This window comes from Lynx rufus, unplaced genomic scaffold (genome assembly GCF_022079265.1).
Source record: "Lynx rufus isolate CCGP_SWC_20201006 ecotype Redwood Valley unplaced genomic scaffold, mLynRuf1.p SCAF_14, whole genome shotgun sequence".
Lineage (NCBI taxonomy): Eukaryota > Metazoa > Chordata > Mammalia > Carnivora > Felidae > Lynx > Lynx rufus.
Window position 1 is genome coordinate 8071579 of NW_025814828.1, and position 15727 is coordinate 8087305.

The 15727-nt window shown below is 43.3% G+C and overlaps 2 protein-coding genes across 4 annotated transcripts in view; one reads left to right on the top strand and one right to left on the bottom strand.

Annotated features, from left to right (window-relative positions):
* AMELX (amelogenin X-linked) overlaps positions 1-8615 on the top strand; it is an 83349-nt gene extending 74734 nt beyond the window's left edge. Inside the window, exons 7-8 of the mRNA XM_047076330.1 lie at positions 4024-4191; positions 8459-8615. Coding sequence (XP_046932286.1) covers positions 4024-4191; positions 8459-8615 — 325 coding nt within the window. The remainder of the gene's footprint in view (positions 1-4023; positions 4192-8458) is intronic.
* Positions 1-15727, bottom strand: part of ARHGAP6 (Rho GTPase activating protein 6) — a 449432-nt gene that overhangs the window by 187778 nt on the left and 245927 nt on the right. The window contains exon 1 of one of the 3 annotated variants that reach the window (XM_047075886.1): positions 15485-15705. The exons of the other annotated variants lie outside the window; for them this stretch is intronic. Coding sequence (XP_046931842.1) covers positions 15485-15511 — 27 coding nt within the window. The 5' untranslated portion in view covers positions 15512-15705. Of the gene's footprint in view, positions 1-15484; positions 15706-15727 lie in introns of those variants that run through there. 3 annotated transcript variants of the gene reach the window in all.

Sequence of the window (15727 nt, forward strand, 5' to 3'; positions counted from 1 at the left end):
GAAATAAAAATATATCCCATGAGATTCAGCAAATAAAATCCTTTAACAACAAATAGCAATATTTATCCCTTCAGGCCCTTGGGAAAAATATGACAGAAATGCCTCCACTTATTTGTTTGTCATTTAGGGGCTTGAACTACCCAGAATAGAATCTTAAATCGGGAAGTAAACTCAAAGCCTTCCAATGAACTTTCCTCTCAAGATAGGGAAGCACTGAGAACCCCCCTCTGGCCACAGTTGACGAGTTTCATATTGGGTTTATAACTAAGGTTATTTAATGAGCGTGGTTATCTGGTTTCCTGTGACAGCCTTAAATTCAGCCCTCAGAGCCAAGAGGTTGGAGGACAGTGATGGATAAAGGGAAAGAAGGAAACCAGTTAGAGTTGCTGGACTGTCCAGAGCCGTTGGAACCAGGCAAACATTCCCACATGTCTCAAGGCTCTCCGAAGAACCCCCCCCCCCCCCACCATTTCAGCAGATTTCCTTTGTGAGTAACACCCACAGTGGAGAATCAGATGCATGGAGACCAGAGACACGACTTTCAGAGGCCACCTGTTGTGGCCCCTTGTTCTATATGCTCACCCAGAGCGTGCGCTGTCCCACAATCTGCTACTCTGTGATGAGTGGCTCCTAGCCCAGTCTCATCCTCAGAGCACGGAGCTCTCGAGCACTGGAAGTGTGTGTCTTAGTCCCTGCTCTACACATTCTAGACTAAATTCGTCAGCAATGCTGCTATCCCTAAATTCTCAGCCTGCAACTGGGTTTGGCCTGTTTTTGTTTTTTTTTTTCCACTTCACAAAGTCCTAGGAACCTGGCACAGAGGTGATACAAATGGCTTAGGGAACCTAATTGTTTAAATTCTTATTAAACTTCTACATATATGTTAGCCTGTGGGATCACTGGTTTATGTTTCTGACTACTTAACCACAGGATAGCATATTTACAGCTAAACATTCTGCCACCCAAACCATGACCATAACTAAGATACATCAGTACGATTCCCTCACATTAGGAAATTATTAATGCTGGAAACTCACGCTCAAGTGCTAACTACTAAACTTGGTTGTTGTTAAAAATATTGTTTCGGAGCTTCCCAGCTACCGAATCTGGGCCCCAGCAGAAGGGGATCAGGGAATCTATCACGCCAGATGATTCTAATGCAGCCGTCCTTGTGGAGAATACTTTACAAGAATATTCATTTTTTCTAGCCACCGTATAGACGGTGGGGAAAAAAACAGACAAGTTAGAAAGCTTTCTTTAGGTTTTACAAGAAGTTTAATCTTCTGAAGTCAAAGGGGTCAATCAATATAATGGCTCTAAATTAAGGAATATTGTTTTTGTTCAACTTTTTAAAATTTATTTTAAAAAGAGAGAGGGAGACAGAGCATGAGCAGGGGAGAGACAGAGAGGGAGGGAGACACGGAACCTGAAGCAGGTTCCAGGCTCTGAGCTGTCAGCACAGAGCCCAACGTGGGGCTCGAACTCACGAGGTGTGAGATCATGACCTGAGCTGAAGTCAGATGCTTAACCGACCGAGCCATCCAGGTGCCCCAACTTTTAAAAATGTTTTATTGTTTAGGCTCCAGTGGCTTAAGGAATGAGGCAGAGAACGGCATGGTGTCACAGCACAAGCTACCTGTACCTGGGTGCTGTCTGACATTTTTGTTCTTTACAATTCGTCCTCGCCTATAATATATTCCCCCCCGCACACACACACAGAATCACACAAAATACCAAGTGACGAGCAAGTTTTGAAGAGAGACTCAGATCAAAATAGTTATACCACTGGTTCTCCACAAGACAATTCGTGATTCAAAAAACGCACATACAGAAAGCGAGATTTCCTCGGGGACTGTCAGGGTTCGAAATTGCAAATGACAAACCTCAAACCAAACCAATGCATGTGTTGACTCTTGTTTAAACCTGGACTGAGTCTCCAAGGCTTCTCTCCTTAGGCAGAGAAAAAAAAAAAAAAAAGAGCCCCCTCGATTTTTTAGTCGGGCATGGTTCCTGAATTTGCAGTCATGCTGATTTCCCCATGAGTCACGCTTGTTCCTAGTATATGCCAGACTTTCCCCTTTTGGATGCCTCAAGAGGAACTTCTATTTGACAATGGAACACTGGAAAGTGATGAAGAAACCATACAATTGTGTCCGGCTCAAAAAGGCACACAATGGCCTGGCGCTTTAAAGCACAGCTTCTCCTAGCTGAGTGTGTGGGAAGGACCGAGGGGGCTTGTGAAAACCCGCATTTCTGGGCCCCACCCCCAGAGTTTTCAGTTCACGAGGTCTGGGATGGGGCCTGTCATTCTGCACTTCTAACCAGCTTCCAAGCGATGGTTCATGGACCACATTTTGAGTAGCACTGGTTGAGAGCAAGTTTTCTCTGCCTCGCCGCCACTGACCCGAGCAGCTGGAGCATTCTTGTTGTAGGGGCTGCTGGGCGCATCGTAGGATGTTGAACGGCATCCCTGATCTCCAGTCACTGGAGGTCAGCAGCACCTCCCCAGGCGTGACGGCCAAAAATGTCTCCGGACACTGCTAAGTGTCCTCAGGGTACCGAACTGTCCCCGTTGAGAACCACTGGCTTGGAGGATATGATCTGAACAAACCAGATCTGAGTTGGAGTCTGGCTGCGGCACTTCACTACCCACGCGATTCGGGGTAGCGGTGCCCAAATGGTTAAATCAAGAGGATGATTTTGCATCTCCCACAGAGCTGTTGTAAGGACGGATTAAATGAGGGGATCTTTGCTCAGGTAGCCCGGGGCTGGCCCCAAAGCAGGGCTCAGGAAGGGGCAGCGTGTGGTTCTGTTTGTTTGGCTGTGTGTTCCAACACCCTCCAAACTCTGTTTATCACAGAAGGGTAGGTTTCTGTCTACCGAGTTAGAGAAAATAGAGCGTTCAGAGGCAATAACAATAAAATAAGCCCCAGATCTATTTCTGTGGTCACGAGGCTTAAAACTTGGTTCTGTGACTAATATGCTGAACATACTGTTGTGATTCTGAAATAGTCTTGATTTAAGACATAGATATGCTTCTCAAGTTGTCTCTAAAGCAAAATGTTATGCCAGCTTGTCAAGTCTCCTTCATCCCCCTGACCCCAGAAGATAAAAATCGGTCGTTGTCCAAAGAACAAAAGCAACCAAAGGAGCTGAGATAAGAATGTCACAAGAGATTGGCCAAAAGGGCAAAGCAACATTTGCACATCCAATAGCCTATCCCTGCTCTCCCGGAAGGAGCACTATTGTTAGTTTTCTCTTTCGCCACCAGGAGGAGTACCAAACTCTCACAGGCTCGCAAGCCTTTGTCAGATGTGCGGTACAGAGGCTGGCGGACCAGAGTCGAAGAAATTCAGTTGCTTCCTAACAGGATAAAAATACCTCCTGGCATGAATTCAGCAGAGAAGGCTGCACGAACCACTTCTGTGTATAAGGTTCTTTTAAGCTTTTCTATTCCAAACACCGCAACCATAGCTATTTTTGTTCCTGGGAGGCAAGACACGACAGAGTTAACTGTCTCTTAGTGTGCTTTCTGTCTCTACGTTTAAGACGAAGCATTAGGAGTAAGGCAAGTAAAAATTAGTGTTACTTGAGAGAAAGTTTTGCAACCTGGAGGTGGGACAGTGCATGACCAGTGGCCAGTAACTTATTACGGGGAAGAGGGCAGAGAGAAGTGAGTGGAGAGAACAGAGAGAAACAGCCATCCTTCAGCACCCCTGAGCCACGTGTTAAGGACAAGGCCATTCACTTCCCTGCCCAGGTCTGCGCATTTTCATCTAGCCCGTCAGCAAGCAGTGGACACGTTATCACTGTCTTGACAATTCTGTGTGTGAAACTCTCCTGACCTTTATTTTTACAGTATGGCTTCATATACTGCCAACTGGTATGGCTTTTCAATTCATAACGAAGTCTGCCAAGATGTAACAACAAACTTTCAAGTCCCTGAACCAAAATGGTTTTCAGAGGGTTCCTACGTCCATAGAGTCATTTTGAAATGGCTCGGAATGTCTCTGCCTGCTGAAGATACAACAGTAAGACGGGCGATGCTGCCGATGGCAGCGATGGCGATGGTGGTGGGGTGATGGTGGAAATGATGAAGAGGGTGGTAATGGTGATGAAGGTGATGGGGATTTCAGCTAAATTCCGCGAAAGCCTGCCACCACAGGACAAATACTGGGTGAAGCAACTGACGTTCGTAGCTAATCAAAGCCTCTCTCCAACCCTAAGAGGAAAGCACGGAGCTTTCTCCATTTCCGTATTTTAAAGTCAGGCATCCAGATCATTCTCGAAAACTTTTCAATGCCCCCAAACACAAAAGTAAACAAGTAAATAGATACAAAGGTTATTGTTAACTAAACACTAAATCAATGATTATCACATACAGAATGCTCTTATGTTCAGATAAAACTCCATAGAGCTGTATTTGTAAAGGCTGGCTCTTCACCTGATGAGTTTTGGGCCCATTTTCATTTATGTCCCTATAAAGGCAAAAATACACACACGGTATGGGGCCTGCCATATACACAGAATGTTTTCTTACTACAATCCACTCTTTATAATTTCCTCTACAGTTGAGACAACTTTACAATGAGAATATATTATACGTATGACCAAAATCAACACAGCTATGCCATCTTTGGACGGAAGATGTAGTTTCCAAGGATATTCTCAGAATACTTGCACGTAGACGTCTGAAACATGGGTATGCATGGTTGTTGAACTGTTTCCTAAGTCACTAAAGTCACCAAAGTTTTGCCCAAATAAGTCAAAGTATAACTGAAACCCACAACAACAACAAAACACAATTGAAAATGCACCTGCAATAGAATTCAAAAAGAGTAAGGCCAAAGACGCTTATATTTATGTCAAATACTATGGTATCTGTAGTCATATTATCCGTAACAATAATTGTTATTTTGTGTCTGAATATGTACACTTTACATTATTTGTTAGATACTCTATTTCCTCTTGGCCAAAATCATTGTGGGTCTTGTACCAAAGCCACCCTTAAGTAAAGGGCATCAGTCAAATTAGCATTTACCAGAACATTCCAAAATCAATAAGGCATGTATTTTTAAGAGCCTTTTTTTTTTTTCTGGCTATCTTTAGGTCAGCAAAGGAAGGAGTTCTAAAGAACCAGAACTGGGAGTTCCACAAATAAACAGCCTGCTTCACGGTTCCTTGTGCAGAAAAATCTGGAAACTCTCAGCGGGATTTTATTGCTGATCTAAAGTTACTTGACAAAACTCAGGATCTCAAATGAGGGAAATCCTTTGGATAGTGAGGGTTTGCCCACTGTCTTCTCAGACTGAATTCTGAAATTAAGATCTACTCTAAGTCAGGAAGATTGCTTAAGGACCTTGTTAGATATGTTACCTCTCTCTTCTTTCACCTTCCCTATAAAACACCCAGACGGAGTATACAACTCACTAAAAATAACATTCATGTGATTTGTATTATTAATCCTTGCTCTGTGGCCCCTGCCATTTGTGGCTGTGCCGTTCTGATACCAAATTTCTGACCCATATCCTGAACCCATAACCTCAGATACAAACGATCGGCCAATGTGATGATGGAGAAAGTGGTTCTGCTCATTCATCTCCACTTCTTAAAATAGTATCAAAATAGCCACTTCCTTTCACTGCAGAGGAAAGTCTACTTTCCAGTTGATGCATAAAACTCAGCTGGCTATGGCTTATGAACAAATAGGCTAAGGAGTGACGAAACTTCAGGAAATTATCAAACTATAAAAGGAAATCGAATTTGGGCCTGGAAAAGAGAACAGTGTGTTTCCTCTTGCCTCTGAGCATAAACCAGAAAATACACAGAGACCGTTCACATATTTTTCCTGCTTCAAACACAGCTGAAATTTGAAAAGAGAGTAAATAAAGAAGGGAGAGCATTTTAATGCTTGAGAAAGTACCAAGAACGTTGTAATAGTGGTTTGTAGAGAAAAAAAAGATAAAGTAGAGATTTAAAAAAAAAAAAAACCTACAGGATAGCCAACGGGATGCACAAGAACCACATGAGAGAATTAAGGATTTCAACTAGAGGTAAGGTCATGGGTCCAACATCTACCTGCTATTAGTACTTACATAAAACAACCCCATGTGCACCCCTACAGCCAAGATTTTGTCTCTAAAACTCCCCCCCCCCTAAAAAGAACCAGGGATCCTTGGAGAGTAGTCAAATTCAGGTCTTGCAGCAGAAGAATCAGGATAGACCCAGTACACTTTGTTGTCACCAGGAAGCACAAACGCTTTCAAGGATGTGTGAAGAGGACAAAGGAGCCAGCTGAAAGGAGTTCTCTAATGAAGATATGCCAAATTAAGCATCAAAAAGGAAAAAAAAAAGTGCAAAAAGCCAGGAGAACACAACGATATGCCAAAGCAACAGATACCACGGTAGCTCAAGAAAGGGGTACGTTATCTCTCTTAGGGATATTCACTGGAAATAGCACATGCTTGTCCAATTCAAGATGAGCTGAATCGCATCAGGTCACAGTGAGCTTCGTGAAATGTTGTGCCAGGTGTTTCCGGCTAGGTAAAGACTACAGAAAAGTGGGTCTCAGCCCTGGCTCCATGTGAAAATCACTCGGGGAGATTTTTTTTTTAAATATCAGAGCTTGGGAACTACTCCAGACCAATTAAATCAGAATCTCTGGAGGCGGAACTAGGGCCCTGGGATATTTGAAAAGTTTCCCAGACCATTCTAGAGAGAATTGAGGACCACTGGTTTAGACTCCAGGGTGCCCAGCCATCCCGGGGACTTTCCTGGTTTTAGCACTGAAAATCCTATGTCTCAGAAAACCCCTCGGTCCTGGGCAAACAAAGATGTCTGGTTACCCTCTTCAGCCAGGTAATACAAAGCTGTCACAGAAATTTTCAGGGGAGATCAGATAAGAAAATCCTGTGAAAGCATGGGATATAGGTACTAATTTATGGTTTTAATGAATATACTTGGGGTTTAGTGATTTACATTTGTCACTGCTGTTCAAATGTTGAAAGGAATACGAGGTATTAAATCTGGAAAGGTAGGGGTGTCTGGCCGGCTCAGTCAGTGGAGCGTGCGACTCTTGATCTCGGGGTTGTGGATTTGAGCCCCACGTTGGGTGTTAAGACTACTTAAAAATAAACCTGGGAATGTTTAAACCTGGAAATACAGACCTCTAAGGAGTATTTAGATGCTCAGCGAAACTTAAGGGTTGGGTTTGATGTGATGTGATGCTTCTGGAACCGGTATGCTGTTGTGGGCTCAAAGGAGACAAGAAAACAAAGACAATTCCTGGGAAATTAGAAAAGGGAAAAGGGCAGAGAAAGGCACAGTGAATCCATTCTTAAGTTTGAGTGACAGGGCCCAAGGGGACCCACACGTTCATTGTACTGTGGGAGCCTCGACTGCAAAATCACTGAGGCGGATGCAAGGGGCCTTTGTGCAGTCGTTCAGATACTAGAGTTGACAGCGTGTGACAGAAGTCTCAGCAGTGAAACAGCATATGATTTATTTTGGGAGAATATGTGAAGAAGCAAGGTGAAAGCTGCTGGGGGGGGGCTTAGCAGAAATACTCCCCAGCAAGCCAAGGATAAAGACTGTTTAGGTATCATTTAGAAGCGCCAAGGCCGCGAGAGACAACAGGCTTTAAGGGGATGCTGGCTACATGGTTATAAGGCAGCCGAGCCTGTCCTGCGGGAAGGGGAGAGGTGAATCTAGACGTGACGAGACGCCTGAGGCCTGGGATGGTGGGCCTGGCCCAGAGCCACCAGCCATAATGGGAACCTGGGAGCCCTGCAGACATGAGGTGTCGCATTTAAGTGTTCAGGTGGGGCAAATAGGGACCTAAGAGCATACATTTTAAGTAACGAACGCACAAACAAAACACGCCGGTCTCGAGTTTAAAATAACAGGCAGGTGAGGATCAAAACAGCAAAGGGGAGATACTGTCCCGCCATCCTGAAACATCCTGAAGAACTCGCAAAATGTGCGCGTGTCATCTAAGGATGGCAAAATGAGTACGAGCGAACACGAAGAAAAGAAAGAAAATTAAGCTCTGGAGAGCAGAAAGGAGACAAAACAGTCGACGCAGCTGAGGATGGAAAACATACGTGGGAATCGGGGGTAACGAACTGCGGGCAGAGGCAGGAAAACGCCTTTGAAACCCATAAAGGCCTTTCAGGTGGAATGGGGCGAACAGTTGAAGGGAAGGCGGGGAAGGAAGGTCACGGATTGAGCGGACTAGGTCGAGCCAGCAGTTTCCTTCCAAGTCCGAGCAAAGGAAAAACGCTTGAAACAAACCATTTGGTTAAAAAAACAAAACAAAACAAAACAAAAAAACAGGTACTAAATCGGCAAAAGAGTTGGGCCAGCACTTTGCAGACAGGAAGCAAGCAGGCCCCAGGCGAATGCGGGAAAGTGATCGATGAAGGACAGGCAGTGAAGTTTTATCTCCTTCCGTCGTCAGCGTCAGCGGGTGTCAACCCTGGGCAGCCGGAAGAAATACCCGGGCCCCACTCTCGCCAACGGCATTGGAGCCCCTGGGGGTTGCGGCCGGAGATGCCTATGGCTCCCACGTGACTCCAGTGTGCAGCCAGGGTCGAGACCCGCTGCTCTGCATGTAACCGAGTGAACGCGTGACGGCCCATGCCTCCGGATTATCAGGCCAAAATAGCCACTTGCACCTGAAGCACTCCAATAATTGCGGCCAAAGTCATTTCCTTATTTGAACTTGGCAGATAAATGGCTTGATTTTCCACTTGACTTCAGGAGCTTTAAAATTCAGGGGCCAGAAAGTCAGAAAGTTTTCTCAACTAATTATTTGGAATATTTGTAATCACTTCTCACTAGCAATCCGACGCACCGGTGCCCTTCACACGGATAACAATTCACCCGGACACAACTTAGAAACTAGCAACACTGAGAAATCGTCTTATTCAAATCAGAAAATATCGATGGATTCTCAACGCGGGGCAATTTGGTCTCCTTAGGGGACATTTAGCACTGCCTCAGACATTTTTGATGGTCCTAACTAGGGACCATGTTACTGGTATCCATTGAGCAGAACCCAGAGAGGGCAATAAACAGCGTATGATGCACAGGACAGCCCCCCAGCACAACAGAGAATGGTCCGGCCCCAAATGTCAATGGTGCCGAGGTGGAAATACCCTGCTCTAAATAACACAGCCAACGTTTCCACCGGTAACAGCTGATATTCGCTGCCTTCCAATCTCAGTGCAAATAAAATAAGTTTGAACATGTACAAATGATATGCCAAATTAAAGGAAAACAAAAAAGGCCTCCCACAGAAAATTAAACCACTAGGAAAATTATTTTGTGGGCTTAGCACAATGAGAGATTAAGGACTGGGGGATCAGAGCCCTGGCCAACTAGTACACTAAAGTGAAAACGGAATTTCAAATCGAGTTTGATTGTTGGAGTTGAGTTTACATTCAGACAAATTGAGAGTGTTTTTAATGAAGACTTCTACAAAGCATGCTTTATCATCAATATTTAATAAGTGATGCCTAAGAGAAAGTATTCATGTTGAATATTACATTCCAAACTCCCCAGTGTATGCGTTTGTAGAAAAAAAAATGTTTTTTTTAAGCTATACACTTATATTCATTTCTCCCAAACCACTCAAAAAACGTACTCATTTTATGGAACTCACAATGGAAGCGAGATATTACGATGTTTTTTCGGGATCGCAAAGCAAGTAGACAGTGACCAATGACATGACCCCTAAATATGAGAAAGCAGGTGTGCTTAATGCTGGAGAAAGAGTCTCGTTTGGGGTAGAAGACAAAGAAAACTAATCATTCATCTCCAGCCTCCGATCTGTAATACCAGTAAAGCTAAATGGGAACTCAAAGACTATTTTAGGGAAAGATTTATATACGATTATTTACTATAGGCCCCAAAACATTAAAACAGGACTTGGAGTTCTGAAACAGGCCGTTTAAATAGCTAGTGAAACCCATTTCCAAGTGCTCGCTAGTTATTGAGTCAGTTACTGACGGCGTGTGAGTGAGAAGGACCAAGCCAGAGGCTACCTAACTCGGCCGTACGTTTTATCGTGATCGATTGCGGACGGGGGGCTTCTTTTAATGGTGCCTAGGCTCCTCCCCAGACCAAATAAATCAAAATCTCCAGGGGAAGGGCCTGGCCTTTGGGATGAGATTGCATAGCACATCTTAAATTTGAATTTGTCTACAGATTGCCTGGGGATCTTTCTGAAATGCAGATTCTGATCGCGTGGGTCTAGGTGTGCCCGTGATTTTGCATTTCTTGATACCAACATTGCTGGTCCAAGAGCCCCATGTTGAGTAGTGAGTGTCAAAAGCTTCCTGGATGATTCTAACGTGCACCTGGCACTGAGAACCGTCAATGGTTGAGCCCCTGGCTCTGCGCTGGGTACCATGTGGGCGTAGAAATGGAACAGAAAGGGTGAAAACGCATTCCTCAAGTAAGGAATTACCCTACCCTAAATCAGAGCTTTCCTGTCACGCAATCCGCAGACCACTGTCTCAACTTTCAAAAGTAAAAGCGAAGGTCAATTTGTTTCTAAAGGGAACACATTCCAATGTAGCCCAAATCAAGGGCAGCCACTCCTTTGGAAGAGTGGTAGATAACTTTACATGACAGAATCATCACCCTCCTCATCCTTGCAGTTAACATTTAGTGAACATTTACTGTGCCAAGCATGATGTTCAATGCATTGCGTGACTTCTTTCGCTCTCACGACAATTCCCTGAGGTAGGGCCTAACATTATTTTGTGGTCTAGTTTAGAAAACTGAACCTTGGACAAATTGAGTTGCTTATTTTTAAGGTAACAGCTTTGAGTGGTAGAGTTAGGGTTTCAACTGAGGGCTGCCCGAGTCCAGAGCCTGACTTCAAATCCATGGTATTTTCATTATTTGTTTTTATGCTGTGTAAAATATCTTTTTTAACATTGATGAACATCGACTCAAAAAAAGCTTCTTTGCAGCTGTCAGAATACCTTTGTGAGTTACAATTCCAGAAAGTATACTTGGTAATAACTGAGTTCAGTTACCAAGCGCGTGTAGACCTTCAGAAACAGCATATAAATTTTCTCAGGATGGGGCGTGAATGGTTGATCTGGAAGGTGCCAAAATGGTATATGGGTAGACGCTGAAAATGGGTATCTTCTGGAATGTATTGGGGTTACCTTTTCAATCTAAATGGGACTTCGAAGTAAAATGAACGTGTACTCACAAAGCGGGTGATTATCATTCCTCCTGCACAAATTTCACACATCCCATGAATCTTTGCCTAACGAAGCGAATTGCAAAAGGACACGTATTGTGTGATTCCCTCTGTATGAAATGTCCATAAAAGGCAAATCGTCTGAGAAACACAGTGGTTGAGTGGTTTGCCAAGGGCTAGGGATGGAAACAGGGCAGCACTGGCAACGGGCATACGCAATCACACTGGGTGACTGAAATGTCCTGAAACACACTGTGGGGATGTCTGCACAGCTGTGCCAATTTATGACAAATCACTGCATCGTATACTTAAACTGGATGGATTGCAAGATATGTAACTAATACATCAATGAGATTATTTTAGAAGCATGCATTAACAAGAAAATCAAAAAGCGCTTCCTTGCAAATGGAGGCCTGAAAGCAATCTTACACACTCAGACTTAAAATACATTAGTAGCATTACGACCTATCTTTTCCCTTTCTAGGCCGCCTTCTTAGAAAAATCAAAATATAATAAAGGAGAACAAACACCATTTTTCTTAAACTCCTCACTCAGGATTCAGAGTGATCTGACCAAGCATCCATCTGCGGTTAATATAGAAACATCCCACTGATCTAGACGCCAGACTTCTAAGAAATTGGGCTTTCTAAAATCAGAAGCAAAGAAGACATCTGAACAACTATCAGGATTGCCTACATAATGGATGGGGCCCTGAGCAAAATGAAAACACAGGTCCTCTTGGTCAAAAAGTATTCAGCATTTCAAGATGTTGTGACGGCAGAGCATTAAACCATGCATGAGGCCCTTCTGAGCACGGGCAGTGGGTGACTGCCCAGGGCTAACGCCCATAAAGTCAGTCCTGGCAACCAAACTGGCCCGTCACAAAAGCTCTGGGCCAAGGCTATGCACTTTATTCGAGAACTTTCTTCTGTAATAGAACTCCTCAAACTCTCATTTGTTTTTCTTCTATATGCATACCTAGAGGGCTTGGCTCGCCAAATCCTGGGCTATGGGCAATCAGAGTGAACAAATGAGAAGTGAGCAAAGGCTTTCAGAAGGAAGACGCCTCCTTCTGATGGGAAATGTGGAGAAAGAGAGACTAAAAAGCAGATCCAGGTATAGGAATGATTATAACGAGGCAAAGAAAGAGTGACCTTTTCCATTACACCCACTGCTTACAAAGAGGGCGACATATCACATATTTTAGAGAATACGGATCAAAAGGACTGAAGACTGAGTGTGGCAGCAGTGTGCTGGAGAAATACTTAATAGCTAACTCCCTGGAGGAGAGCCCAATTTGCAGCCCTCGCCAATTTCCATGGTGTAAATACTCCCATTGTGGCAGATTTCAAGGTACCAAGGTGGGGACTGGAACATGGGGTCGGAAAGAGAAGCGCACAATCGGTTCTCCATCCAGCGCAAGCCAGGTCCAGCCCACTGCCGAAATGGGGAAAACATTAGGTGCTACAGGCAGTGGAAATACAAGACAGGCCCGAGGCCCAGGAGCAAAAATAAAATTCAGTCCTGTCTCCTAATAAAACATTTTGTTCCAGGGGTTAGCAAAGACAGAAGGTAACTGTTGCTATTTGCTAACATGGGATTTTAATTCCAGTGGCAAAATCATCATGGATAATCAAAAGTTGACTACAAAACTATTTTCCCTTGTCATTTTCCTTCCAAAAGTAATTATCTCTGAATGATTTCATAGTTAAAGATTGTGTGCTTAAAGAGCAACCAATTGTGAAAAGAACTGAACACTACGCCAGTGATACGGTTTTTAAAAAAAATTGTAGTATTTGTTTTTAAAAAGGAGGGCTTAGCCAAGTAAAAATATTTCCTCTTTTCTGTTCTAATGGTTTAACCTATGAATCACCCTGTAGGAGTACTATCATGCCAGAGACATGGAACCCTTACTCTTCAGAGTGAAAGCATTGAGACTTCACCATCCGTTTTAGTTGTTTCTAGTAGAAATGAGGGTACATGGCAGGCTGAAATGTAAGCACTCCAAATCACCACAGGCTGTGTTGAGGATCGCTAACCCGCACCACAGCTCCCACCTCACGAGAACTTTAAAACCTCTGAAAAGTCAAGCAGTCAACCAAATTCTGGCTCTGGGCACGATGCCGCATGAGACGCTTCCCAGATGGTGTGTAAAGAGGCAGCCATCTTGCTACCCAGCGAGCCTGCGTTTTCCCAGCTCTTCCTCCATTGTATTTCTTTTACCCAGAGGCAACAGAGAGAGAGAGATCTGGGGTGATTGCCCCCTCTCAGAGTAGCTGCTCCCTCCTTCCAAGTGGTCAGGGGTTTAAGTTACCTTCTTCTATTTCCTGGTAAAACTGTAGTCAATCCACTTATTTTTTTCAAAAGTATTTATTAAATGCTTATTGCATACAGGCACTGTTCTGAGATGCATGGTTTTGTTATTCTTATTAGGTACTGGTCCAAATTCTGACACAGTACTTGGAAGGCAAGGCAATATACTGTGCACATAGCAGCCCATTTAAAAATAAGTTCTGGCATGAATGCCAAGATGACAAACACTGACTTAGATTAAAGAAGCCTATACAACTATGACTCTCCTCATCACATCTGTTTAATGTAAGCTCTATTAAAAAAAAAACAAACCTCAGAGCCTATAGGGAGATTATTAGCTTTAATCCAGTGGCTTCCCTGCCTTTGTAACTAACTTGCTGTTATAAGCACATGCAACATCCTACCTAATTTGAGATCCTCTTGGCATGGAACAATAGAAGGTTTGTTAACACTCATTATTTTGGCCTATTTAAACACACACACACACACACACACACACACGCACGCACGCACGCACACATACCCTAAATGATTAGACATGGGGGACCTAATGCTGGTAAATGGGGCCCGTCTTTGAGAAGTCACTGACCAGTACATGAATACAAGTCTGCCATTCTTGGGAGTAGCTGATATTACAAGCAACTGCCATGAGATGTCCCTGCATGTAAGAACGATGCCAAGAAACTCATTTTTGTGAAAGGTGCCCCAGAGCAGAAAAGTTAGTGTCACACTGCCAAGCTGCGGACATGCCCGAGGTCTTTGGACCTCTCTTCCATAATCTAACCTTGGTGTCCGAAGACAGATGGATACTGTGGACCCTTCGATATCCTTCTCACCGCGAAGAAAGACTAATAGCTTCCAAGAATACTAGCAGTCTGAAGTTCTTGAAAGTCTGAGAAGGGAGGACCAAGGATGGAGAGCCCACATGATTATCGAGGCCATGGAGACACAGAGGGAAGGGGAGCCTGCAAGGGGTAAGGCATCTATGCATGTGTACAATATACGGACGTACATGTACATACGTATAACATGAATATATGTGATAGGGAAATGTAGTATAATATATAGAATCTGTAATGTATAATACACGGCATGAATAATGCATTATATAGACCACAGAAAATATTGGTTACAAAGCATAAAATATTTTATCTCCCACACTTATTTCATTGCTCTCCTGGGCTATGCGAAAAACCCTGCAGCCAATCGCCCTGTGAAACCTGGAATGATGTCAAGCCAACAGAATCCCCACGTTGGTATAACTCAGTGATTGCATTCTTTGAGAGATGGGCTAGAGCAGGCGGCACTCTGGTGTCAAATTGCATGAGATTACACTAACTACTTGGGTGGCCTTACACAAGTCACTGAAACTCTCAGTTTCCATATCTGGAAAATGGGGATAATAATTGTACACATTCCCTAGGCTTACTACAAAGATTAAAGAAGTCAGTATTTGTAAAAATCCTAAAGCAGCGCTTGGTAAATTAGTAAGTGCTCTGTAAGTGCTTATAAAATATCGAACCCATGGGAGAATCTTATTATTTTTCTATGTTCACAGAGTCAATAAAGATTTTACCCATCTATATCTAATACAAACATACAAATCGCTGTTAATTTCTTAGTTATTCTTTTCTATATGCAAACCTCTTTTCGGAGTTCAAATAAATCACAGAAGAATTTGTTAGTTCACTGTTAAAATTGATATGATTTACAAATTGGAATAAAAGTGTCGTTCTCTTTCCTATCAGATGATCAATCAGGTGATCAATGACTTTTTCCTAAATACAAGAAATTCCTTTCTGCCTCTGCTCTGGCACTGCAAACATTGACCTTTTCCATTAGGTAATTAAGAACTCAGATGAAAACAATTTGATGCTATTATTAAGTCACTTAAAGGCACAATATGAAACCTATTTTAACGATCATATGCCCATGTTTGGATAATCATACCTTTATATGGCATAATAATGCTCTCATTTCAACAGTTTATACTTGGATTCTTTTCATTCTTGACACCATTCACGGATTCCAAATACCTTCATTTCTCTTGACCACGGACGGGTAGTTGAAGCAAGACAAACACAAAACCAGACTGACTGCAGGTGAAAGCAACATATGGACAATGTATTTTTGAGTCCAAAGGAATGAAAATTTTAGAAGGTTCCTTTTGTCTCCTTAGCCTAGAGTCTCAAG